The sequence below is a fragment of the Triturus cristatus genome, chromosome 1_2 (assembly GCF_964204655.1).
Source record: "Triturus cristatus chromosome 1_2, aTriCri1.1, whole genome shotgun sequence".
NCBI classification, from domain to species: Eukaryota; Metazoa; Chordata; class Amphibia; order Caudata; family Salamandridae; genus Triturus; species Triturus cristatus.
In genome coordinates, this window is record NC_140580.1 from 651729303 (window position 1) to 651756814 (window position 27512).

The 27512-nt window shown below is 45.9% G+C and overlaps 1 protein-coding gene across 1 annotated transcript in view; it reads right to left on the reverse strand.

Moving 5' to 3' along the window:
• Positions 1-4420: 4420 nt before the first annotated feature.
• The window catches only part of SDHB (succinate dehydrogenase complex iron sulfur subunit B), a 101153-nt gene continuing 78061 nt past the window's right edge, over positions 4421-27512 (reverse strand). The window contains exons 6-8 of the mRNA XM_085608143.1: positions 23521-23622; positions 16516-16638; positions 4421-4673 (exon numbers count right to left, since the gene is read on the reverse strand). Coding sequence (XP_085464269.1) covers positions 4593-4673; positions 16516-16638; positions 23521-23622 — 306 coding nt within the window. The 3' untranslated portion in view covers positions 4421-4592. The remainder of the gene's footprint in view (positions 4674-16515; positions 16639-23520; positions 23623-27512) is intronic.

A 27512-nucleotide genomic window follows, 5' to 3' on the forward strand; every position in this document is an offset into this window, starting at 1 on the left:
CTGACCCTCCTATAGGAGGGGTCATAGAGCTAGTCCCTTCCTTCCTTGTAGTATAAGTTAGGGAACCCTTGCCATTGCAGACTAGATATCCCTGGACAATGCTCTGAAGAAGAATCCTGGACCTTCGACGTTCAACTACCTTTGGAAAACTGAAGAATCTCCCTTGGAGTCAAGGAGTGACTCCCCTGCTTGGCAGGCACCAAAACTTTGCATCAATGTGACTTCCTACGATGTGAGATGTAGAGGTCTTTGTATGCGTTTCAGATATTAGGATTTGGCCTGTGAAACAGATGCATGTAGGTGCGGGCATGGTGCTAGTGAATATGTCGCTGTGGACATACTTTGTGAGTATACTGGAGTTTGGTTGCCCTGCGAGGTTTCATTGCGTGTTGTGGTGGACTCATGCATTCACTTTGTGATACATACATATATGTGGCTATGGGCAATCCTGTATTTAGTGGTCTGACTGTACCTACCTGATGGTGACATTCCCTTATTTGACAAACACAACATGCTACAAGGCTATTGAGATCACAATGATGCTCGGGCACTCTAAAAGTAATTGGCCCACATTCCGTGATCATCCCTTTCATTGTAGCCTCAGGGCATTTACCTGGCAAAGGAGGTTTCAAAAAGCACACTGCTGCCGATCAAAGAGGGTGGGGGTAAGTTAGAATAGCCAAGTGAAACTTGCCTCCCTGCACCTGCCGTGACCTAAAAGTGATATGCCAGTGTTGGAAACAACATTGCTTCTGGCAGGGCACGTGAGGCATGGCACCAGGGTGAGTATGCCCCCAAAGGCTGACCCCAGCCTCAATTTACAGCGCAACTGGGGAGTGGACAAGATACTGGTGCCACATTGCAGTGGCCTGGTGGGGACTAGGAAAGTAGGTCACTCTCTTGGGGTGGTTTACAGAGGCCCCAAAAAGGCATCCCACAGGTGACCCTGGGGCACTGGCCCATTGACCAATGCCCCACCTACCCAATCTGAGCCTGTATAGAACACTTTCTGGTAGATCGCAACACCCATATGGCTCAATGGGCTTCAGGCACCCAGTCGTGTGCGTCAGTCCAGGCTGAGACAGCTTCCCCACACACAGACAGTTCTTGAGCTGCTGTGGCTGGCGTGTCATATCGCAGCATCACCAGAGTATTTCACAGGATTTTAAAGGACCATTTACTAGATGATGAGGCTTTGTTGGTTTTTCAACAGCATCTAGAGCACCAGCATCTCCACTCTGCCCATTCCTTCAAGTTGCCAATTACTTTTGCTGCCACAATGTTAGAATGCATTTCCTGACAAGTAACCTCAGGTTTTGTTTTTTGCAGTTTTCTGCAGCTTGTACTCCACACGAAGGTATTGAGGCACTTTGCCTAAGCACCAGTTACATTATTCAAGTACAATTTGCTGGAAGTAATAGCACCCCCCATTTTGGCTCTACATTGCTGGAAGCATTTGCCCCCCTCACCCATTATTTGGCTCTACATTGGTGAATTATTAGCACCCATCAATTTGGCTCTACATTGCAGGAAGTATTAGACCCCCCCCCCAATCTGGCTCTATATGCTGTGTATTAGCCCCCACCCCAATTTGCCTCTATATTGCTGGGAGTATTACCCCCCCCCCCCCCACCAATTTGGCTCTATATTGCTGGGAGTATTAGCCCCCAATTTGGCTCTACATTTCTGGGAGTATTAGCACCCCCCCCCCCCAATTTGGCTCTACATTGCTGGGAGTATTAGCCCCCCACACCCCAATATGGCTCTACATTGCTGGAAGTATTAGCACCCCTCCCAATTTGGCTTTACATGCTTGAAATAGTACCCCCCCCCCCAATTTGGCTCTACATTGAGGTGAGCATTAGCCCCCCCCCCCCCCCCCAGTTTGACTCTACACTGCTGGAGGTAAAAGCAGCCCTCCCCCACCCCCAAATTTGGCTCTAGTTGGACCCCTGGTTTCTACTTTGTTGTCTTTCGCAGGGTAGCTACATTATTCTGTAGGGGTAGGTGTCTATCTTACTGTCTGCGACAACCGCGTCGGTTGGGGTTGTAATATTCATCGTAGATGTACAGTAGAGGGATGAAATGCGCAATGAAATGCATAGCTGCACAGTCTTGTCGCAGGAGTCGTGTTGGGAGGAGAATCGGAGCTGAAATACTCCCCTTCAGCCTGCTCTGACGAGTTGATTGGTCCAACTAATTAGGCACGTCCTTAGTACGCATCGTACTAGGGCGGGCAGGTTCAGACTCAGACGTGGCTCAGAATGGCTCCATTCGGCGTTTCCTGAAGCATCCCGGTCAGAAAATCCAGTCGGATTCAGAGTAACTGAGTCGGTTGGTAAGTAGTGGGTTGTGGGCATCGTAATGGGTCCGCCGGGAAAAATGAATCAAAGTACGAGTCGGTCGGACGGTCTGACTCCAAAAGGCTCTCGGATGCCCTTCCGACTGACATAGTAAATCGGTGTCCCCTGTGAAATCTGGGGTAAAGTATTCATCATGGTCCAGTGGCTCCTTCCAATTATCGCCACATCCTAGCCCAAAGGAACAGGGATCAGGTTTCGACCTGGGTGGTCTGCCACCAATGGGTACTAGATTTAGCATCCTGTGACGCCTATTCGGCTCAGTGTCAGTCAGGATGAGTATGGGGGTGCACTGCCAGAGGGTGCCAGTGCATCAGGGACGTTGGCAGTGGAGTCATCACCGTGGAAGGTCGAGATGGCACGGCCAGCTCCACTTCTGATCCAAGGTGCCTGTTGGCAGACCATTAGTGTCCCCTCCAGAGTCCACAGGGTCCTAAGGCGCTACAGCAGGGAGGAGCCCCCAAAATATGAGGTGCAAGGCCTCATAAAATTCACAAAGTTGGGCAGGGTCACCATCGGTTCCAGGAAACTCAGGAAGATGAAGATAGCCCTGGAACAGGCTCAACCACAGAGCCTGGCCTCGAATGCCAATGCTCCCTAGTCTCATCGGATGAGTTGGACGTATAAAGCGAAGTCAAAGACCTCTTCGACAACTTCTTCTGTTTGTGGGACTTAACCGAATGCATGGACGACTTCAACGATGATTGCTTGGAGTAGCTCTGTGACCGATTTCAAGACCTTCCTCTTGACCGGGTTCGAGATAGTCGCGGTGTGGCAGCAGTAAGGCGCTTGAGGGCTCAAGGCAGTTAAGTGCATGGCATGACAATCGGCGCAGATCTCTGTGTTGTAGTCATGCTCAAGGTACCAAAGACGGACATGGTGTGGGTCTGTCACCAACATTTGCCAGGGACAAGCAACACAGGGCTTGAAACCAGCCTTCCTTGTGGACATCCCAGCCGCACCAGAGAAAAAGTCTAAAATAATTAGGTGACAAAAGGTAAGAAAAGACTCTGTAGCTCTTCTCCGGATCCACACAGACTGGTGCGGAAAAAGACCAGAACCGGCATCAGCGTGGAGGGATGGCACCTATGTAGGCACCACACACATTACTGGCAAATGAAAAACAAGCAGCCCTGAGGGAAATTAGTGTGTCATTAGGGGGTAGGTTAAGGAAAACTGTGCCTCATTAAAAGGCCACCACACTACCACTCCTGGTTCTAGAAGTAGAGCATCGCTATGGGAGCTTCTGATGATTGATATCAGCAAGGGACAGTAAACTGGGACAGTGTTCATAATCAGCCTATTGACATCGAAGGAATTTAATGGGTTAGCGATCTGCCAGAACTTTCTTGGAGCATGAAGACAGCTGGGATAGTAACCTTAGGTATGGCTATGCTTCCACATGAAGTAGGTTGGGGTTTGAGATGGAGGATTGGGAAAAATAGAACACACAATCCCATCCGCAGTACACCCAGCCTCTAAAGATGTATCCTCCTCTGGCCCTCTTTATGATGATATCACAGTAGGAGCGGTTACCCATAATACATTACTATATGACGATTTGAATTCATCCATGGTATAAAGGCCATCTTTCATTTGTTGTCCCAGTGAAGTATCCAACATTAACACAAACTAAATATTCAATAAAGCAGTAATGATCATCAGAGCCATAGTAGCTGCTAGATTATAGAGCTCATAACAATATTCCATACATATCTATGTCCAAAGCAGAGTGCCCAATTAGTTAATTCATATGCTGCTGCCAATGGTTCAAAGTAAAAAATAACTACACATCTATCAATTGAATGTTTGTTGACTGCAGCATTTTCAAAGTCAATGACAGTTCCCTTAAAATAACTGCAAGAGAAAGTTAAATACCTGCAACAGGGTGCACAATTCAGACAGTTATAGTGGGGTTGGTGAGTGCCTGGCGATTGAGAAGTAAGGATGTGTTTTTAATTAGCGGGAGCTACAATTAGAAGCCATTTGCTTATTAGCAGCAAGGACTAAAATCCAACACATGGGAAAAAAGGACTGAAGTACTAAATTGTCAGAGTTCATCGAGTACAATTATCACTGGTTTATTCATTTTAAATTAATTATAATACAAGCAAGATTACAAATAAAGGTGCTGGGTGGCCCATAACAATGTTCTTACAATTCCCCACTAGCCACAAGCTTCCCCCTCCATGGATGCACTCCCAGAAACACATCGGCAAATCTTCAGTCACATCATGCACTGACTGCAGCTTTCTCTTTGTACGTTGCCATCATTTTCTTGATTTCAGCAATCGCCTTGCCAGGATTCAAACCCTTTGAAGCAAAGCATATAAGATAACGTGAGTGCAAAACACAAGAAGCACCCATACAACACTAAAGTAATACAAGTGGTATTTGCATTACCATGGCCTCAAGGTGCTATAATCTAAATTATGCCCGGGACAAGGCTCGATTCCCAACTTGAGATAACAAACATCAAGAGTATGAGTCAGTTTGGAAAACAAGTTTAAAAATACACCAAGGGATCTAGGTAGAGGTCATGGAACACCAGAAACTGCATTAGCAGGGCAATAAAGGATTATTGGGGAGGGTAGCAGAAGTGTTAAGAGCTTTGTGTTGGTCTTGCTTTTGTAAGTAAGGGTGCTTCAGATTACAAATTAAGTGCATAGGTAAGGTTGCTTGTCTCAGCATTGGTAGCATCTGTACTGCAGTGAGGAGAGGGGTGAATCTGTGGAGCTATCTGTGGGTTGCAGTAGTGACAGAGCAAGGGGTAGGATGGTCCAGTGAGAGTTGGTGGTTTATTACAGAGTAAAGTACTATTTAAGATCTCTCAAATCAAGTTCCACTAGGGATTTGCTGAGTATATCAACTGGCTGGGATTTCTCCTTGGAATCCTCTAATAGGGATTCTTTTATCCCCATAGAAATTCAGGAATAAAATAAAATACCAAATATTTGTATGTGCTATACTACCACGTAGGATGCACTGTTTGGATCTCATCAATGATTGTAAAACACCGCTAATGGACTTACAGGGTGGATAGAGAGAGTATGCACTCCCATAAGACAAACCGCTGATATCAGGTTGATTACAATGCATCACATTTCCTAAGGAAAGATACATAAATAATACCATAAGCTACACAAGAGTCCTAAATTACTCGAACCCCACCCAATTATGAAAAAGTGCGTAAAAATAAAAAGCATGAGCATTAGAAATGAGAGCCTCAAAATGCATAAAAATGCAACATTTAACATACTCAAAACATAAATGTGTGTAAAACAAGAAAAAAAACAAAACAAGAATAACTATTGTTAAACGTATACACTTAGGACTTCATTTCACATGTAGGACATTTTAACCATGCTTGTCAATTTGCAGTGTAGGTCTGTGGTGGCTATGGAGGCTAACCTGAATGCCTCAATACAGGAGACGACAAGCAGCCTAAAAGCAGATCTGCTGAGAAACAGTGAGGTGTGCGCAAGGGTCCCTCTCAAGGGTTCAACCCATTACCACATAGTACGTTACCAGGTTGCAAAACAAAGCGTCTCCAACCAATCCTTTAGATTCAAGAATGGTGTACATTTAAAACTGAAGGACTCTGATTCTACATCCTCACCCTATTACACTTACATTGAAGCAATATTACTCTATTAAGCAGTACTCATTTTATTGACCACAGAAATACGAAATGGAAAGTTTCCCACGAAAAGGTCAGTGCAGTAGGAACATTAAGCAACTGAGATTTCTTAATGGCCATTTTTGCTTAAAAAGTGCAGCACTGGGAATATCGCTCAGTGGGTAAAGCCTCTTACTGAAGAAATGTGAGTGCAACAGGGTTTAAAAGGTTTATATGCCTGCTGCAAAGGACAGACTTTTAACCTGAAAGACAGAGGTTTAAATCCTGCTAACATAACAGTGGGTACTGAACCTGCTGCAAAACTTTGCATGTAACGGGCGAGACATAAGTTTGAATCCTTGCATGGCTAACTCAAACTCTCATTCTATTGAGTTTGATAAAAGAAGCAAAGTAGAGTGGCTATTAAATAACACTTCTAAGTAAAATCGAAGCAGCAACCCGTTGAACAAGTTCATTAACTTCGGTAACCCCTTACCTGGTACCAACTCTATTTAGCCACAGATTCCTTAGCGTAGAATATTCCGCAGCCATCAAACTGGATCTGGAACTGTTTGAGCAGTACCCTTGTGAGCTAGTAGGTGGCATCATTCAGCCCTGTGTCGGCCGCACCAGAGTGAGAGGCGCTGTGCCTATATAGGTGCCACTCCTGTACCGTCATCCACTACTTTTCAGGACATTTGCTCGCCCGGAGTGAGGAGCCACGCCAGATGTGGATGTAGCAATGAGCAGGCACTAAGGACCTCATAAGAGTTACCCCAGATGGCTAAATCCGTTCGCACAGCTGAGAGGTTTAGTAAGGAACCTGAGGCTAGATTAAGTCCCTAATAGATAATGCATTACCGAAGGGAAGTAACTTGTATCTGATAGAGACTTCTATCCGCAGATTCCTTACCTTAAAATATATACCCAAGTAAGGCGATACTGCAAACAGATTTAGACTAAGAAGTCCTGAGTACTGAACGGGCATACAGTCTGTCACAACGGAGATTACTGTCCAGGCAGTGTTTCTAATTGAACATGTGCAAAGATGTCCATGTGGAAACCTGACAGAGGTCCAGGACAGGAACTCGCAAGCTAACAGTGGTGGCAGCCTGGACTCTGGTGGAAAGAGCCAACAAGTCCTCAAGGGGTTGCTTCTTCGCTAGTGCGTAGCAGATTTTAATACAGAGCACAATCCATCACAAGATGGTCAGTTTCTGCACGGCCTTCCCTTCCTTGGCCTAGATGTACACAATGAAAAGTTGATCGTCCACCTGGAACTCTCTGGTGGAATCAATGTAGAATGGTCAGACTCTTTTTGGTTCTAGTGGGTAGAGTTTCTCCTCCTCTTTGGAGGGGTGGTGCAGAGCAAATAAGGTATGCAATGTGATGGCCTGGCCTACACGAAAGGGTATTACAAATTTGGCAGGAAAGAGGCATGTGTTCTCAAAACTAGTTTGTCTAGGAAAAAAGTTGTGTAAGCGAGTGCACAGGAAGTGCTACAAGTTCACTAACCATCCAGTCTGATGTAATGGTCACTAGAATGACAGTTTTTCAAGGTCGACAAGCATAGAGGGCAATTGTGCAGGGCTCAAATGGTAAGCACACCAGGAAGATCAAAACTAGGGTCCGGTCCCATTGGGGCATGACGAAGGGTTTTGGAGAGAACATATGTTGTAGCCTTTTTAGAAACCAAGTCGGTTGTCCCCAAGAATCTATCTACAACGGCCTGCGCCAGGGGTGCGTTTTAGCACCCTTACTTTTAGTTTCTTTCTGGCTGACCTCCCAACCGTTAATTCCCAATCTAAGTCCTTTTGGTCTAAAATTGGGGACCAGCATATTGCTTGTCTGCTCTATGCCGATGATTTGATATTATTGGATTATATCCCAATTGGTTTGCAGAGGAAAGTCAATGCCCTGGCATCTTATAGCAAGCAGAACCCGCTCTGCATAAATCTGGAAAAGCCCAAGATTATGCTCTTCGGGGAAAAAATGTGCAGAGATTTTCCTGGTATTTAGGTACACAGGTGGTGGAGCAAGTGGATCAATATAAACACCTGGGTTTAATTTTTAGGAGAAATCTGAATTTGGGTGCGCATTGGGATGCCATAAAGCAGAAAGCCTTATTGCAGGCAATCTGTCTGGATTCAATGGTAGATTTGGGGGGCTATCCCATTATTTAAGGCCTATGAAGGGAAGACACCACTGTTAGGCCTGTACGGGGGTAGAGGTATTTTCTCTTGATCGAAACTATGAATGGGACAGACTGGAAGGGGCAGTGCTTAAAAGACTTTTATCACTCCCCCAAGGTACCATGGTCCATGCTATAAGGAGAGAGTGCAATCTGGTCTCTTGGAACATGGCAGCCTCTACTCGGGCTCTAAGATACTATAACACATTGTTGGAGGATGATAAAGTGGCTAAAGTCTCCAAATTGTGTTGGGAAGAGATCCAAACTAGTGAAAGGATGTGGGCAAAGGCCGTTAGAACCAGAATTGCCATTAAGAACCTCCATTTAAATAGTGGCGCAGTTACATCTTGTCTCGCTTTTCCTGGCAAACCAGCACTGAGAGAATCCGCTATTATGGCTTCAGAATCAATCGATCTATTGTATTTCAAGAAGAAATCATCCATTAGTTTCTAGTTTGCTACATTTGGCCAGGATGGTGTCTTTCCTTATCTATCACGGTTACCAGACCAAGGTTTGAGAAACAAAATATTAAGGGCTAGGGCAGGATGTAATCGAATCTATTAATTCCAGCCACATAGAACTTGGGTGTAGAATAATAGTGGTCTCTGTCCCTGCCCTTTGAAAATTAAATGTACCCTTGCGCATATTCTTATGGACTGCGTCTTTTATCTTGCAAATCGAATCAAGTTTTTAAGACCTCTGTTTTTTTAAATATGATGCTCTTCATAGGAACAAAGCGCTGGAGTTATGTCGTAGATGCGCTATTTAGATGTGGCAGATGCAATTGCTCAGTTTTTACGATCTGTCAAGCAGAAAGATGAAATGTAATGGGTTAGGGGGTGGGGTAGCTAGGAGGGGGGTTCTTTTATAGGTTTCAACTGTCAAATGTGTTTTTACGGTCAAATGTCTAAATAAACTAGTCTCTGAACCTGAAACCAAGTCACAATACGCGACTTGAAACAGCAAGAATGTGGATATGGCCAAAAGGTACCCTTTAACAGATCCCACAGTAAAACCTTGCCAGACTAATGAGAGAACAAACAAAATCTCAGCCAAGGATGCAGAACGAGGAGCACTATTTTTGGAAGCACACTAAGCCACAAATTTGTCCCAACGACAGGCAGGTACTGTCTTGGTTGATAAAAACCCCTGGCAGCCAGAATCACATCACAGATTTCAGGACGAAGGTCAAAAACTGAACTGCCACTGCTCAATGTGAATGCATGAATGGAGAGCATTCGAAGGTTTGGTTGCAAGACCCTGCCCTTTTGCAGCAACAGTAGATCCTCTTGAAGAGGCAGCTTGATTGGAGGACCGATGCACATGCTCAGGAGTTCAGGATACCATACTCTCTAAACCCAATCTGGAGCCACAAGAAGGACTTGGGCCCAGTTGTTCCCGATCTTCTTGAGAGCCCTGGATAGGAGTGGTAGCAGCAGAATGGCACTCAAGGGGAAATGCGTCTGAGCGAGAGTCACCTTGGAAACTCCAGCACGCAGAACTGCTGACTGCACATTCTTGGTGGTGTCAAATACATCTAACCGAGGTTCTCCCCAAGAGACCTTGCACCACCCCCAGATGGATACACCATTCGTGATCTGCTAGGCATCAACGGCCGAGTTAGTCCACTCATTCAGTGAGCCCGCCAAATGTTGAGCCACAAGGGAAATTCCCTGATGTTCCAGACAAACCCTCAGAACCAGGGCCTTCCGACATAGGGGGGGAGGGGGGGGGGGGGGGGGGCGGGGAGACCACAACCTTGTTACAATACCTCATGATGGCGGTGTTGTCTGAACAACTGAACTAGCCTTTCCTTGATGGAAGTAAGGAAGAAAGGAAGAAAGGATTTCAATGCCCGTTGTGCACTCTCCGCTTCAATAGGTGTATGTGGAGCTAGGACTCCCCGGAGACCAGAGTCGTCTAGTCTGACTCTTGAATTCCCTATCTAGTGGAGTGGTATGAAACATGCCAGGGTTGCCCTTGGAAGCAGAAGGCTGGACAACCATGGTCTATGGGGTGGGGTGCTGGGTGAGGAAAGTCAGGTCCTGAGTAGTGGGGCAATGGCAGCTGGCAACAGTTTTGTGTGCAGGCACCCCTGTGCAGGGCTTGGTGTAGGCCCCAAGCCCGACATCAGTGAGGGCTTTGTGAAAAGGGGAGGAGAGGTTCTGAGAGAGGTACTCCGGGTTGAACCACCTCTGTCAAGACATTCATCTTGACTGACACAGAGGACTGCCATGATAATGAGAAGGGAGGTTGAGGTCCTGAACCTTATGCTAAGGAAGCCCCTTCCTCTGTAGCCACACTAGGAGGACAGATCAGGCCAGTGTCTTGGGAGGCATCCAGACTACTGGCATCTGCCAGTTCCTCACAACTTATCTTCGGCCTCATCAAGGGGGTTGGTGTAACCATAAGAATACTCCGATCCTTCCCAATCACGCTCTTCCCCCGATTGGTAAACAAAAACAAAAAAAGCAGGCCCTGGCCCCAACTTGGAAGGTAGAGTCCTGTATGGCATTGGAGTCTAGGTTGGGAGACTTTGATCCTGCTCCCTATCGAAGTTGGGTATGATTATAGGAGAGTCGGTGCAGTCAGGAACAACGACACTGGAACAGGCTTCGGGGAAAGGTTCCTGCAGACTTCCAGGCAGAAACCCAGTGGGGGCACCTGCTGAATCAATGGGGCCCAAAGGGGCTCCAGAGTGGTTGGCCTGCCCAAAAACAAAGTACACGGCCTCATAAGATTCACAGAGTTGGGTGGGGGTTGCTCTGGCTTCAGGAAACAAAGGGAAGTGCAGAGCAGATTCAGAGGCAGAATCAGCCTGAGAGTGGGGCCTAGAGTGACGCAATTCACACACTTTTGTCAGAAGATTTGGTCTGGTGTGTTGAAACTGAAGGATTCTTTGACTTCTTGTTGGACTTACCCGATGACTGAGAATGATGACTAGCACCCGGAGCAACTTCATAAAAGGGCACAGGGCCTCCCTCATGATCGGGACCTGGAACATCATGGAGGCGGCCAGCGTAGGGTGACCAGGAGCTTCAAGGAGCACTTCCTCAGTGCCGTGGGGTTCATGGTAAGAAGGTCCTCAAGTCTTGGAGTAGTGGTCCGGGTTCAAGCAACAAAGGCAAAGCAAATGGGGATAATTCACAGACATTTGTCTGTGACAAGAACCAGAGACCTTCAACTCCCACAGTTATTTATTAGGTGACATCCTAAGCACACTGGGAGACAAAGTCTCGAATAAAGGCAGTTGAAAAAAGTCGGTCTAAAAATGACTGGTGGTAGCTCTGTCCAATCTGGCCTGAGTGTCGCAGAAAGAAAATAACGGATGTCAGCGCATTGGGGTGGTGTGTAGGCACTGCACATGTCACTTTCAGTGGGGACACCGCCGACACAGAGCCGAATGACTCCACTTCCCTGCTGCAGAGGTACTACTTGAAAACCTTTCTGAATCCTGTCTGAGACCAGGGGAACATTCTAAGGTATGGAATCAGCAGCGAGAAGTCTCCATCAGATCGAATTCTATTATACTCACACAACTGGCATAATTTTCCACCTCGATCCACAAACATACACATTACATATATTGTGAAATTTTTAGCCGCGCCACTTTGCTTCCTAAACATTAATTCTACTCTATGTCCCAAAAAAAATGTCTTTTTTTTTTAATGTTCTCATTTCTATAGAAAGCAGAGCAGTTTCATATCTTGTAACCAACTTGTCAAAATTAAGGCTGCAGAGTGCTTTGAGAGACATCTCACTCAAATAGTTATACAGGTGTTTAAAACAGCACAATCTCTGCAGACCAAACAAATGCAGCAGAAGAGATAGCTACTTTTAACAAACTTAAAAGTATCAACTTGCTCACAACAGCTTCCAAGTTATGCAACCTGTACTTGGAAGTCGGTGTGTGCACATAACTCCATCTTTCACTGGGAAACAGCGCAAACAACCACCAGAACCCATAAGACAGAACACTGACCACACATCTAAAGGAAACTAGATATTCCACGTAACTATCACAGAGCTCACAACAGTGCCACCCATGAGAATAACTACAACCACCAACCGATTAGAACACATGCACACATCTGACAAACCTTAGAGGTACTATAAAGGTGGACCTCACCAAACTCACTCTTCATAAAACTACACAACTCCATGACAACCCAGAACACACTAAACCAACAACCACCCAATCGACAGCTAGTCTAAATTAAAGTAATACTGTGGACACTAACAAGTTACTGGAAGGATACTCTCCATCACGACTGACACGCGTGTCAAACCAGGTCACTGCACATACAAATCATTACAGATGGCATGTAAAAGAATTGGTAAAGACCTCTGGTTACACACGCACCAAACACTAACCTCTACAACATATGCCAAACATATACACAAAAACAGCATATTAGTCACACACAAACTATGATGATCCAGTTCAGACAGCAGACTCAGCACAGTGATACAACTCTAAAAAAGAGGGCATGTAAGCACCCAAACTCAGGGCTGATGGCAATAAAATGATATGTAAATCTTATATGTAAATCTTGGTAGCATAACAGTCATCATTAACACAAACCTCTGACATCCCACATTTTACCATACTACTCCCACCCAATACGCATTTCTAAACCAAGGGCCACTTATGCACCACTTCTCAAAGTACGAGCAGCCAAGCTGATCCATGTGACCATGATCCGGCGCAGTCAAAGGCTAGAGCCTCACTCAAGCTTTCCACTAAAATTCAGGACGTAAATACATAAGAGGCCAAATTACTCTCCAAGCCCCAAAAGCATACTTGTGTTGTACAAACTGAAATAAACTGTCTCTTAGCAGGACCGACTAAAATTTGATTTGAGAGGGCGGAGTATCTCTCAAGTCTATTCCAGCTGTTCAACTGACCTCCAACTCAGTTCAGATCAATTCCCCAAAAGATAGAGTAGCGAGTGTATCTATGATAGAGGGTGGTGTAGACCGGGCTTGTATTAATTTCTTAAGCTGGAATATTGCAGGTTTAGCTTAAAAAAAATGTGATAGTTGACTGGCAACTTTTTTATCTTGAATTATGACATTGTTTTATGCAGAAAACCTGGGACATGAAAGAGCTAGCATTCAATGGTTTTACCTGTTTTAGTTTACCAGTGGTACCGTCCCCAGCAGGAAGAGCCAAAGGGGTACGTACAAAAGGGGGTGGTGATGGACGGAGCATCAGAGCCAATCAAACACTCACACCCAGTCAACAGATCTGAGTTTGATCCATCACCATTCTTTAGCCCACTCTGCCACCCCAGTTCAGACATGGCCATATGCAAATCAGTCTGACCCTGGGCCTCATGGGAACAGTCCAGCCCGAACTGCCAAGCCATGCCTTCCCTGGACCAGAAGCAAGCTTCCTAGGACCGGTTTCTGGCATTTCAGCCGTCTTTAGCCAGGCTTGCTTGAACCCAGTGGCAAAGTGAGTAAGGGACTCACGTCTGAGCATACCCTGCCAACTTATGGCGAACAAAGCGGTACAAAAGGGGGTGGTGATGGACGGAGCATCAGAACCAATCAAACACTCACACCCAGTCAACAGATCTGAGTTTGATCCATCACCGTTCTTTAGCCCACTCTGCCACCCCAGTTCAGACATGGCCATATGCAAATCAGTCTGACCCTGTGCCTCATGGGAACAGTCCAGCCCGAACTGCCAAGCCATGCCTTCCCTGGATCGGAAACAAGCTTCCTAGGACCGGTTTCTGGCATTTCAGCAGTCTTCAGCCAGGCTTGCTTGAAATTTGAATCCAGTGGCAAAGTGAGCAAGGGACTCACGTCCGAGCATACCCTGCCAACTTATGGGGGGCTGACAGCCTGGTTCAAAGTAAACATTGGTTGTTCGATCTTTCCCCCCTTTTTGGACCGGGGGGGGGGGGGGGTGCAGGTTTTTTGCTTTAGTTGGGAATGATAAATTCAATATCTATATGGTTAATTTGTACAATAATTTCTCAAGCTAGAGCGGTTGTAATTTCCAGGGCCTCTTCGCAGTAATTGAAATGCTGATGGAAAGAGAGGCTCGGGCAGAATGCCCCTTAATCTGTTGGTGACAGGTGATTTTAACGCTACATTAGGGTATTTACCATCTTTTTCATCTACCATCTTTGACCCCGATTTTCGTGAAGCTGACTGCAATGTGATGGATACTGGGGGGGTGGGCTCCATTTCCTTTACTGGCTGAACGGGGCTTGGTCAATAGGATCACTAACCTCATTGGTTGCGACATTCCAACGTTTACAGGGAGAGAGGGGGGGGGGGGGGGGGGGAGGGGAGCACACTTTACCTCCTGAAGTATGTCCTCTATCACTCCAAATAGGGAGGTCCTTACCCAGATTTATAGCAATCATAACCCGATTGCTGCACAACTACTCACTCCATTTGAGAACTATAAGTTCAAGTTACCACTGCCCCAGGCTTTAACAATGAAAGATGGAGGGCACAAATTAGCCTGGCGAACAGTGAATTTGAAGCATATCATATCCCAGGGTTTTTTTAATAACACGACTTTGGTGAATAGTTGCAATTTGGTAATTAGCAATCTGGCCCTTATTTTAACTCATTTCGAAAACCTTTTATTGTGGATAAAGGAGAAGCTGTCCAGACCCATTATTCAGCCTGGTCACCAAGCTAAATCATGGTGCGATAATGTAGGACAGCTAATGTATCCCTACATAGGGCTCTAAAGCAATCACCTAGAAACCAGAGTGCCATTATAGCTAGCAGAAAATGTACCAGTAAGGAGAAGGAAACAGTCCATAAAAGGAGGAGAAATGGGCTTCTATTGTTAGTGTTTGCCAACTAAAAGACTCAAAGGCCTTTTTGGAAAGCTGTGCAATCTGTTTTATCGCCTCTATTACACCAAGATAAAGTAACAATCCACATCCCGGACGAGGCTTGGTTGGTGCATTTTGCTACGATGTATTCCATTGGCAGTGGGGTCGACGATGTGCTACAGCCACTGGTCCCACTGGGTTTAAAACTGGAGTTTAGCGGGGGAAGAGGTTTTTAAAGCAATTACGGATAGCAGGTGCAAGAAGGCCCCAGGAACGGATGGTGTCCCTATTGATCTGTTTAAGGAAGATACAGGGTTTTGGACTCCTGTTCTTACTTCCGTCTTGAACTCTGTTAGTAGTTTGGGCATGCCCAGGTCGTAGCACACATCTATAATAGCCCCATTTAATAAAAAAAATTTTAAAAAAGGAAATGTGCATGATGTTACATGCCACCGCCCACTTGACTGGTCTAATAAAAGCGGAATACTTGCTCCAAGCCAAACCTGACCAGCGCTGTTGACTGTGTACCTAAAAGCAAAGCTCTGGACCATTTCAGAGAGTATGGGTGTTGACGAGGGGCTAGTTTCATTTTTAAGACTTTTACATTATGACCTCATTGCAATAGTTAGATATGGTAGTGCTGGTGAATTTACAGAACCTTTTAGCATTCAGCGGGGGTGCGCCAAGGATGCGTGCTTGCCCCAATTCTCTTTCTCCTATACACGAATGATTTACAAAAAACTCTGGCATTTGTTGGGGGGAGATGTGCAGTGTGTGGGTAAAAAGCCTGTACCATTACTCCTATATGCGGATGATGCTGTGCTCTTGGCAAGGATGGCCAATAATCTTAAGAGGCTTATTTTTAGCCATGTCAGTTTCATGAGAGACCAGGGCTTAGAGACTAACCTTGAGAAAACTTTTGCCATGGATGTGCGTCCAAAAATACGAAAACCTGTACTCTTAAATATTGATGGTAATTCACTAGACAGGGCTAGCTTCTTTTCTTACCTGAGCCTGGATTTTGTTGATGGCTGTACCTGGGCTACTTGTACTAACAACAGGATATTGCGCTTTACTCAAGCCATTGGTACTACTTCCGCGCTTGCCATGTCTATTGGTAAAAATACTGCTCCTATCCTAGTGATATATAAACCAAAATGCGTGCCATTTCGAACGTATGGAATAGGTATTTGGGGGATGATGGGATGTTTATGTAATACAGACGAAAGAGAATAGATTTGGTTGTCAATTACTAGGTGTCCCTCCGTCAACCCCTCATTTTTCTTTACACTTGAAGTAAAGCCTGGAATATGTCCAATACATTATTCATGCCGCCCCCTGACTCTTTGGTGTTCAATCTGGTACAATAAAGAAGCCGAGCTCAATCTTGCAGTTATCAGAGATTGCTCATCTTGAGCACACGGACTGACCATTCCATGGCTAAACTATATTAAAAGACCATTTTACAACACTGGGTTGCGCTCATTAGTACCCGGAGACTATCTTGTAAAAAGACACACTGAACACTCGTACCTTGGGACAAGACTTTGTGCAATTCATGATTGTGTGGCAGCGGTAAAGGGAGAATGGATCCTGCAATTTGGCCAAGCGCTCCTCTGTGAAGTCATCCCTGGAGTCAATCATCCATCTGTATGCCTGTGAAAAGAAGGGGGGATAGCAATATACTCTTATTTCTAGTTGGTTCTTGTGATCTCGCAACATAAACTATATCTATATCCATAGTCTGATAACATCGAAACATAAAGCTATGTTACTTTTATGACAAACTGCCGTGGTTTCAAAAATTTCATGGGAATGATGTTGTGGCCTTAAGTTATTTCTTACTGTTTGTGGAAAAACATAATTCCAGTGAGTTATGGAAGTTATTCAGTGTGAGAGCTGGTCTTTGTCAGATTTCCTTTTCACCACATAATTAAATCTCTAACCAGATAATTTTCTCCAGGAATGTAAACAAAATCCGAACACTATACGGCACTCAACCACTGTTAAAAGAACAAAGCAGAATACAGGTTCAAAACCCCTCACTTCTATAGCAGAAGGTGCGTCTTAAACAAAAATGGACTAAACCAACACCTTGAACACGTAATTGGAAGGAATATGCTACTTACCAGTATGCATCTGTTCTTGGCATGTAAAGCTGCAGATCTATACACTGTGCATAGATCGCCATCTGGTGTTGGGCCCGGATGTTTGCAGTTTGTTTTCTTCTTGGACAGTGTTTGGAAGTCACGAGTTCGGTGACTACTCCTTCGGTCCGTACTGCGCATGGGCTTCGGCTCCATACTCCTTCGGTCCGTACTGCGCATGGGCTTCGGCTCCATCCTCAGATTGTTTTTCGCCAGCAGGGAAAAGATGGAGCGTAGTGATAATAGTAAAGAAACCCATGTGTGTTGTATCTAAATAAGATAGACTGGAACGGATACAGGTAGCAGGGGAGGCGGGTGGGCGTGTATAGATCTGCAGCTCTACATGCCAAGAACAGATGCATACTGGTAAGTAGCATATTTCGTTCGAGGCATATGAGCTGCAGATTATACACTGTGCATAGATTATATAGCAGTACCCAACCCTAGCGGCGACCACCGGTATCCGTTGCAGTGGTTTGAAACAGTGTCTTTAATACAGCCTGGCCCACACTAGCTTGTTGTTTGGTGTGCACATCTACACAGTAATGTTTTGTGAAGGTGTGCGGTGTTGACCATGTGGCTGCTTTGCAGATGTCATCTAAGGGTATGTTCCCTAGAAACGCCATAGAAGCCCCTATCTTTCTTGTAGAGTGGGCTTTAGGTGGAACAGATAATGTTCTTTTTGCTTTGTGATAGCAAATTTGTATGCATTATACAATCCACCTAGCTATCCCCGATTTTGAGATGGGGTTGCCTTTATGTGGTGGAGAGAACGAGACAAACAGCTGTTTAGTCTTTCTAAAAGATTGCGTTCTTTGTATATAGTAAAGTAAAGCCCTTTTAACATCATGTGTATGTAGAGCCCTTTCTGCAACAGATTGAGGTTGCGAGAAAAAAACCGGTAATTCCACCGATTGATTGAGATGGAAGGGGGAAATGACCTTGGGCAGAAATTTTGGATTTGTGCGAAGTATCACCTTATTGTGATGTATCTGTAGAAAAGGTTCTTGTGTAGTGAACGCTTGTATTTCACTAACCCTTCTAAGGGAAGTGATAGCTACGAGAAAAGCTGTTTTCCAATTAAGGAACTGTAGCTCACATTTATGCATTGGTTCGAAAGGCGGTCCCATCAGCCTTGTAAGAACTACGTTTAGATTCCACACAGGTGAGGGTGGTGCTCTGGGTGGAATTACTCTTTTAAGGCCTTCCATGAAAGCTTTAATAGCAGGCACTCTGAAAAGTGATAAATGCCGTCTGTTTTGCAGGTAAGCAGCAATTGCTGCTGGGTGTAAACGGATGGATGTGTATACCAGGTTACACTTTTGTAGATGGAGCAGGTAACATATGATGTGCTGTATGGATACATCTAAAGGGTTGATTATATTGTTACGGCAGTAAATAACAAATCTTTTCCACTTTGCGGCATAGCATGCTCGAGTGGTAGGACGTCTGGCTTCCCTGATAATGTTCATGCAATCAGGGGGAAGGTTAAGGTATCCAAATTCTAAGATTTCAGGAGCCAGATCGCAAGGTTGAGTTGAGCTGGGACCGGGTGCCTGATCTCTCCATGGTTCTGGGTTAGGAGGCATAGGGACAGGTGTAATTTTTGGTGTGGTACCACTGAGAGCTGTAGTAGTGTGGTGTACCACGGCTGCCTGGCCCATGTTGGAGCTACCAGAATGAGTGTGAGGGAGTGCTGTTGTAGCTTCCTTACCACTAATGGAATTAGCGGGAGAGGCGGAAAGGCATATGCAAATTTGCCTGACCAGTTCATCCATATCGGATTTCCTTTGGACAATGGGTGTGGGTATCTGGCGGCGAAGCTTGGGCATTTTTTGTTTTCGTGGGTGGCGAAGAGGTCTATCTGAGGATGCCCCCTCTTGTGAAAGAATGGGTGAAGAACTTGTGGATGCAGTTCCCATTCGTGTATTTGCTGCGTTTGTCTGCTGAGCAGATCTGCCATGGTGTTTTGCATCCCTGGGACATGTTGTGCCAGGAGAAAGACTTTTTGTCCGTGCGAATGAGGACTGCTTTGGCTGAGATTTGTTTCTGAAATGATTTCAGGGCTAGAAAGATCGCCAATAACTCCAGATGGTTTATGTGGAGTAACTTTTGTTGTGGCGTCCATATACCTTGCACTGTGAGGTGTAATAGATGCGCTCCCCAACCGGAGAGCGAAGCGTCCGTTGTTAGAATTACCCGAGGAACCGGGTCCAGGAACGGTCGCCCTTTGGAAAGGTTTGTGGTGTTCCACCACTGCAGAGAGCGATGGGTGCGACCGTCCACCAATACCAGATCCGTCAGTTGCCCCTGGGCCTGGTTCCACTGGCGTGCTAGGCACTCTTGGAGTGGACGCATGTGGAGTCTTGCATGAGGCACTATGAAAATGCAAGATGCCATCATCCCTATTAGCTTCATAAACACTTGCTGGGAGAGAGTGCCGAAGAATGAATCTTTGACGCAAGGCTTGTATGCTTGCGATTCTGGCTGGATTGGGATAGGCTATAGCTTTTGAGGTGTCTATAGTGGCACCGAGGTATTGCTTTGTGTGAGACGGTATCAGCTGGGACTTGGTGGTTCACTGTGAAACCTAGCTGGTGAAGTAGGTGGATGATAGTGTTTGTATGTTGAACACATTGGTTGTAGGACGTGGCTTTTATTAGCCAGTCGTCCAAGTAAGGGAAGACGTGAATGCGTTGTCTTCTGAGGTGTGCCACCACTACTGCTAGGCATTTGGTGAACACTCTTGGTGCGGTTGTGACCCCGAAGGGGAGAACCTTGAACTGATAATGTTGGCCGTCCACAACAAATCTGAGGTACTTTGTGAGAAGGGTGTATTGGAATATGAAAGTATGCGTCTTTCAAGTCCAGTGTGGTGAGAAGATCGTTCTGGCAGAGGAGTGGGAGAACTTGTTGGAGAGTTACCATGTGAAAATGGTCTGAATGCATGTATGTATTGAGAGGCCGGAGGTCTAGAATGGGTCGTAGAGTCTCGTCTCTTTTTGGTATCAGAAAGTACAGAGAGTAGACCCCTAAATTTTGTTGATTGATGGGGACCTGCTCTATAGCCTGTTTTTGCAGGAGGGAGATTACCTCTTGTTTGAGCAATGTGGTGCGTTCCTGCGACATTGTACGGTGCCTGGGTGGAATATTTGGGGGGGGTGGATGTTAATTCGAGACAGTACCCTGACCGAATAATTTGGGTCACCCATTTGTCTGATGTTATGGTCTCCCAGGTTTGAAATAGGTTTTGCAGTCTGCCCCAGACTGGAGTGGAATGGTCTGGGGGGAGCAGGGGAAAGTCATTGTGTGGGCGGTGTTGGTTTTGCCCCTGCCCGTATTATTGTTTCCTCTATATCCACCTCTTTGATAGCCCTTTGTGAAGGTAGTCTGAGGAGGGGACTTGTAGGATGTGGAGGCGATATCGGCAGAGTAGCCCCTGCCAGTGCCTCGAAAGGAGGAGCGGCGAAAAGAGCGTCTAGGAGGGTGGGACTAATGCTCCCATAGACTTCGCCGTATCTGTATCTTTTTTCATTTTTTCCAGGGCTTCGTCTACTTTTGGGCCAAATAAGTGTTGCTGGTCAAAAGGGTGGTTTAGTTTAGATGCTTGTACCTCTGGCTTAAAACCTGAGATTCTGAGCCAGGCGTGGCGGCAAAGCAGAACACTGGTGTTTATAGCCCTGGAAGCGGTGTCTGCTGCGTCAAGTGCACATTTAATAGAGGTGTTGGTAATGGTCTTTCCCTCTTGTATTAGTTCATGAGCCCTATTTTTATATTTTTCTGGGAGATGTTGCAGGATAGTCTCCAGCTCATCATAGTGCGCTCTGTCGTACCTTGCCAACGGCGCTTGCGTGTTGGCGATACGCCACATATTGTCAGCTTGCGAGGCAGTGCGTTTACCTGACGCGTCTAGGAGCTTGGACTCCTTATCGGGTGGTGGAGCTTCACCCGATGACTGAGAATTGGACAGCTTCCTAGCTGTGGATACCACTAATGAGTCTAAGGGTGCAGGTCCTTTAATATAGGCAGGATCTGTGGGGGCGACCTTATATTTTTTCTCTATTCTGGGGTTTAAGACCCTAGCCCTGACTGGGTCTTTGAAAACCTCTGCCGCATGTTTGGTCACCCCGTTAAGCATGGGTAGTATGGCAGTAGATTTATCTGCGATGTCAAAAGGTATCAAGTAGGAAGTCTTCCTCAACTGGATCAGTGTGTAACTCCACCCCATGATAATGTGCCGACCGTTGTAACAAGTGGTGGAACCCCAAGGAGTCCTCTGGTGGAGATGGCCTGGATGGATAAAGATCATCCTGAGGTACATCTGGGACATCTGGATTATGATAATCCTCCCATGGGTCTGGTGTTCCCGGAGGGGTGGGGTCTTGTATGGATCCCCTTGGTCATCAGGGTCTGGAGACAGGGTTGGAGAGCGATGAGGCAAGGGTGGAGAAGGTGGAGGGGGCGGAGATGGAGAGGGTGGAGGAGGTGGAGGTGGTGGGGAAGGTACTCTGAAAGGGGATGTGGCAGAGTCCTTCCGTTTTGGCGGTGGAGGAGGAGCTGGTTTGTCTAAATGTCTTTTCTTTGAAGACAAAGTCAAATGTCCAGTCTTTGGATCCTTTGTTAAAGTCTTTTGTAGAGGATCTGGCGTGAATAGTTCCTCCGGCACCGATTGATCTGTTGGCGCCGATGTTGTCGGGCCGATGGCTTCTTTGGTTTATCTGTGCCATGCTTTTTCGGGGCCTCCGATTTTTTGTTCGGTGCCGAGGCAGGTTTCGGCACGGGAGTTTCGGCGCCGAGGGATTTATGTTTGGTCAGCACCGAGAGGCCAGGTTTCGACACCGATGGCTTCGGAACGGAGCTTGGTGTAGTTTTCTTCGGTGCCGAAGGGTGTTTTTCGGCACCGCTAGTAGGCTGGCTCGAGCCAGAGCCGCAGGAAGACTTATGATGCTTCTTCACCGGGCCCGAAGGTGGGGTGATGGAAGCGGTATGTTTGGTTTTGCCTAGGCCCGGAGGTGAAGGTGTAACCGGAGTCTCTTTTGGTGAAGGCGCGGGAGTGGGAGGGGGTAGAGTACTCCCGACCCTCTGCGCCGGTGTGATCTCCTCCACGTCGGAGTCGTCGGCCTCGGAAGCGCTGACTAGGTCGTCTTCCTGTTCGGTGTGCTGCTGTCCCGAAGCTTCGATGTCTTCTCCGAAGAGGTCAGGTGAAGCCGAGGTCGAGGAGTGCGCCATGGTGCGTCTAGCTCTTCGATCCCGAATAGTCTTTTTCGATCGAAAAGACTTGCAGGCGGGGCAGTCTCGGGCCTAGTGTTCGGGAGAGAGGCAGAGGTTGCACACCTGATGTAAATCGGTGTGGGGAAATTTAGACCCACATTTAGGGCACTTCTTAAAGGGAGTCCTTTCCATCCTCCGAGACCGGAGTCGAGATAGGCCCGAAGGCCGCCGCCGATGCCTGGAATCGAAGAAGTGCCGAAGAGAGAGATAAAGAAGATGATTTTGTCTGAAGAATCTCGATGGACGAGGATTTTTCGTCGAAGGTCGAACTGGAAAGATTCGAACCCGGAGCACGAAGTATTACATCCGAGCCCGATGGCGAAAAAAAACAATCTGAGGATGGAGCCGAAGCCCATGCGCAGTACGGACCGAAGGAGGAGTCACCGAACTCGTGACTTCCAAACACTGTCCAAGAAGAAAAACAAACTGCAAACATCCGGGCCCAACACCAGACGGCGATCTATGCACAGTGTATAATCTGCAGCTCATATGCCTCGAACATGTATTTCCTGAACCTTTTAATAAAGACAACCTACCACAGAGTACTGTATTTCATATTTTGCGGATTGGGGGGAAAAAAAAAAGACTTTTTTATGCTACTTCCTCCAACATAAACATGTATGATCACCTTCAATGGAATTCTGGGAGTGGCTCAAATAATCAGAATGTCAGCATCACCAACTGTTGGCATGCATGATAAGAGCACAGTGTGCCAAAACAAAAAGCAGGCACCTAGCATGAATGCCAGCCTGTGTTAGACAAGATTAGGGGACATTTGACAACACCCTTAATGCCAACTTTCTGTCCAGCAACAATAACTGTTAACTGAACTGCTTTTCTGCTTATTACTATTTCAGATCAAGTAGCATTCAAATCCCCATTTCAGCCTTACAAACAGTTTTGTCTATTCACAATCCTTTCCATTAGTTAGGGATTCCAGTTTTCAGTTGTGCAACATTCTAGGACATGAAATAGGTACTCACCACCCTGCAGGACTCCTGAATGATTAAACAGAGGTGCCAAACTCTTAAACTAGACTCCATAAGGGAGCATTAACTTGGGGAAGAAAGATGCAACAAGAGCGTCTGAGTCAGAGAACAGATTCAAGCATGCTTCTCACCTGCATGAGCACGGCTGGTCCCAGGTATTTATCCCCATTCCACCAGTAGCTGGGGCAGCTGGTGCTGCAGCAGGCACACAGGATGCACTCATACAGTCCATCCTAGACAGAGAAGAAACAGAGGAAGTCCAATTTACTTTTTTGAAGCAAGAAAAACGTGGGCTAAATTTACAAAATAACACCCTATATACGTAAACACCTTACTGAGAGGAGTGATTTTATTTACACACAAATATGAAAGACAGCGGCAATGTCACGGAGTTGCAATCAGCGAAGCGGATGCAATGACCTGGAATTAATTCCTCACTGTACTTTTATCATTTTGTGCCTTCAACATACTTTTCCCACTAACAAGGAGGCGGCTGGAGCGACTGGTCATTTTTCCTTGTGCACCCTGCTTGTCAGAGTGGAGTCGATATGTGCCAGGATGTATGATGAGAAAGCATGGCCCCATGGGTTGCGCCAACATTAACACGCTCCCCCTATGCCTCGTGCTTTGTTATTATGGCACACGGACTAAGAAGCAATACAAAACACACACAAGACAAAGCTATTTTTACGAGCACGTTTTTCATTTTCTTAAGGGAAAATTTTCTATCCATTATTCAAGTTATCTAAATTACCACTAAGTTACTAGCTGTGTGCTTTCGGTTTTATTTCAACAATCTTTATTGCCCATATTATTTTTGAAAACTCAATACAGGTCTTACCATCTTCATTGGTACTTGCTACTGCATCATCACACACCATATCATGTCCTTCATATATCCATGATAGATATTTTACTGTGATATGTAAATATATCAACAAAACCCACTGCTGCATGGTGTGTGTCACACGAGGTCTATCTTGGCCTAGTTGCCTCACTGTACTGTTACCTCCACCTTCCCATGCCTATCCACTGAACAACAAATGCTTAACAAGCAATTAAACCGTGCAGATGGAAAGTCCTTATTGGCATCCATACAAAATGCTATCTGGGCACTGTTGGAGCGAGAGATCAGGGCAGCAATACATGCTCTTACTTATGCAGCTACAATGGCTCTGGTCCTTGACCATTTCTAGTCTCTAATATTCTGTGTTACAACCAGTGGCGGGCCGTCCATTGGGGGCGTTGGGGCGTTGCCCCCCCGCCCGCTCCCCGTGCCCGCAGCTTCCTCGGCGTCTGCCGCGTCTCTGAATTTAAGTAAACTCAGTTTACTTACGTTCAGAGACGCTGAGGGAGGGAGAACTGTCAGACAGAATGACGGAGGGAGAACTGTCAGTCAGAATGACGTTGGACCGCCCACCCCCTTCAGAGTCTGAAGGGGTGGGCGGTCTGGCGTCATGTTGACTGACAGGCAGCCAGCAGCACACAAGTGCGCATGAGTGGGGACGGAGGGCGATTTTTGCACCGTGCCCAGTCATGCGCACTCGTGTTTACAAAGGCTGGCGCATGCCCATTAGGAGAGCGAGGGTTGAGCCAAGGGCTCAAACCTCGGTCTCCAATGGGTAGGCGGGCGGAGCGTAAGCCTGCTCTAAGCCAATCCTGGTGCTGCTCCAGCACCAGGATTGGCTGAGAGGGGGCTTGCAATGCATGCCAGCACTGATGGGCTGTTCCAGTGAGTAGGCGCCAGAAGTAACGGAAACGGACCCGAGGCGGCGCGGACGGTGGACCCGGACCTGCTCAGGACAGGTAGGATTTAATTTTAAAAAACGTCCCCCCCCCCCCCACACACGACACGAGGCGCGGCTGCAAAGGAATTGAATAGTTCTCGTTTTTGTTATAGTATTTCTTAAGGTCATAATCTATTTAGCAGGTTATTTCGTAGTACAGCACAAGTTCTTAGTCCCAAAGTTCTTATTTGCAAATAGATGATGACATTCAATTATTTATTCGGAGGGGGCAAGATTAAAACCTTTTACGCTACATGCCCACTCTACATCTGGGGGGCTTTCAACTTCCTTCTATGTGTAATTTCGACCTGGCCCTTCATCTTTCACAATTAGTGTACCTCCTAGCACGACCTGGTCTATCTCCGCTGTGGGTATCTCTGTAAAACGAAGCACATGAGCGCTCCAGGTTATTGGGCAGTGCGATATGCACACAAAGGGTTAATGAAGACGTCCACTCACTGATGAAGTATCTAAAGCAATATTTGTCCATTGGAATTCTGAAAAAGATTTGCTACTCTCGGTGCAAACTTTGCAATTTCATTTTATGTTTAATCACATGAAATTAAAGGCAGACGATGTACTTCTCCAAAGTTTCAGGGATTGAAAGGAGTTCACAAACTGAAGAACAGCTAAAGAAAAATGCTTAGGGGTCAATCTGCATTTACTCACTGGCGACCCAATCTGGCACTGGACTACATTACACCAGCCACGATATAGAGATTCCTCAGAGACGCGATGCTGAAATGTTGATAGTTTAAAATTTGACACAATTGGTATTGGTCCCCTTTGTATCTACAAAGATCAAGGATGTTTCCCTACTCTCAGTGCTGCTGGTGTAAAAGCAAACATCTCTGTATTTTCAGTTTTTCACTTTGTCCTTTCCCCACGTTTTAGTTGTTTTGACACAGGGTAAAATAGCCTACTGGTTCCATGTAATCTTTTGTTTCACACAACTGTGTCCCTCTGTAAATAAGAGTATTAGGAAACTTTGCATTACATTTTCTTAGTAATGACGTAGACTCCAGGAGAAAAGTTACTTTTCTATACCAACGTCTGATTTCCTTTAGCACTGCCGCTTTAAAATAGTGTGAGGCCGGAGAAATAAGTAACTGCTCGCTCCACTTAAACGTTATATGAATGTTGGAAATACAGCAAGAATTGACAGAAAGAGGTGACCCATATTGGAACAATGACTCTGTCTTTTCCTGGAAAACTGTTTTCTGCTATTGAATGTGTTTTTGTTTGCCTTGATTGTGTGATCCAGCACATTGATCCTCCACAAGGTTGATATCTGGAAGCAAGAAGGGTTCATGTGTGTTGCTTTTTTCTGAGGTTGCTGAGTACTAAGAAGAATTTTGCATTTTGAATGATGAACCTCGATCTGAAACTCTATGGTATAGCATGTAATTCGATTTGCGTCTGTCCTGGTTTATTGCACAGCTTGACCTGATTGGTGGTAATTTTCAGGTCACACTGTGAAAGTGGCCGCTCTGGCATTTCATAACTATGTGCCCTCGAAAAAAAAAAGTGCTTTGTGAGTTTGTCACCAATGTGATGATATATGTCCGACTTGCGTGTCGCAGCATCTTTTTCATTCCTTTTACCGTTCCGGTTAGCAGGGAAAGTGCGTAGTTTGATGCCAATGTATATGGCACATTTCTTACTTACATAGTGTTAACATGTGCAGAAAGTGACATAATGAAATACTACCCTGCATTACACTGTAAAATGTAGTCAACCCTTCTGCATTATTTGGTACTTCCTGTTGCATAATTCCAAAGGACCTGATTAAAGTGCTGCTGCTCTTCCGGTCCTTGAGAGAGGTGGAGAGAAGCAAAGGAGAGAGATGGGAGGGTAATAGGGGTCATAAGGAGGAGGCTGGGGCATTGCTGGGTGTATTGCATTAATAACCTTCCTGCTTCCTCATATTTGCTTGAAAATGCTCCATTTATCCTCTATTTTTTAAAAATTTTCTCGGGGGAGAACCCCCGATCCCCCCGAAGGTTGTTTAGGCTTGCTCGCTAGGCTCGCTCGCCTCAGTGCAGAACTGTCATAATTTAACGCCTCACCACTTTCAAATGTCACCAGCCGCCACTGGTTACAACATTCAACAACTGTGCATGAATATCCTTCTACTTAGCGGTAAGTCACAGGGGTTGTCAACGTTTACACAGGTATTTGTAAAAACTACTAATAGCTCATCCCACTGTGGTGCTATCTGGTATTTCGTTCTCTCCCTCTTCTCTACATAACATGCCTGGCTCTCTGCCTCCATGCACTGCACAATCAAGTTTCACCATTTTGCGATATGTGCGGTTTGTCATGATTAATGAGCA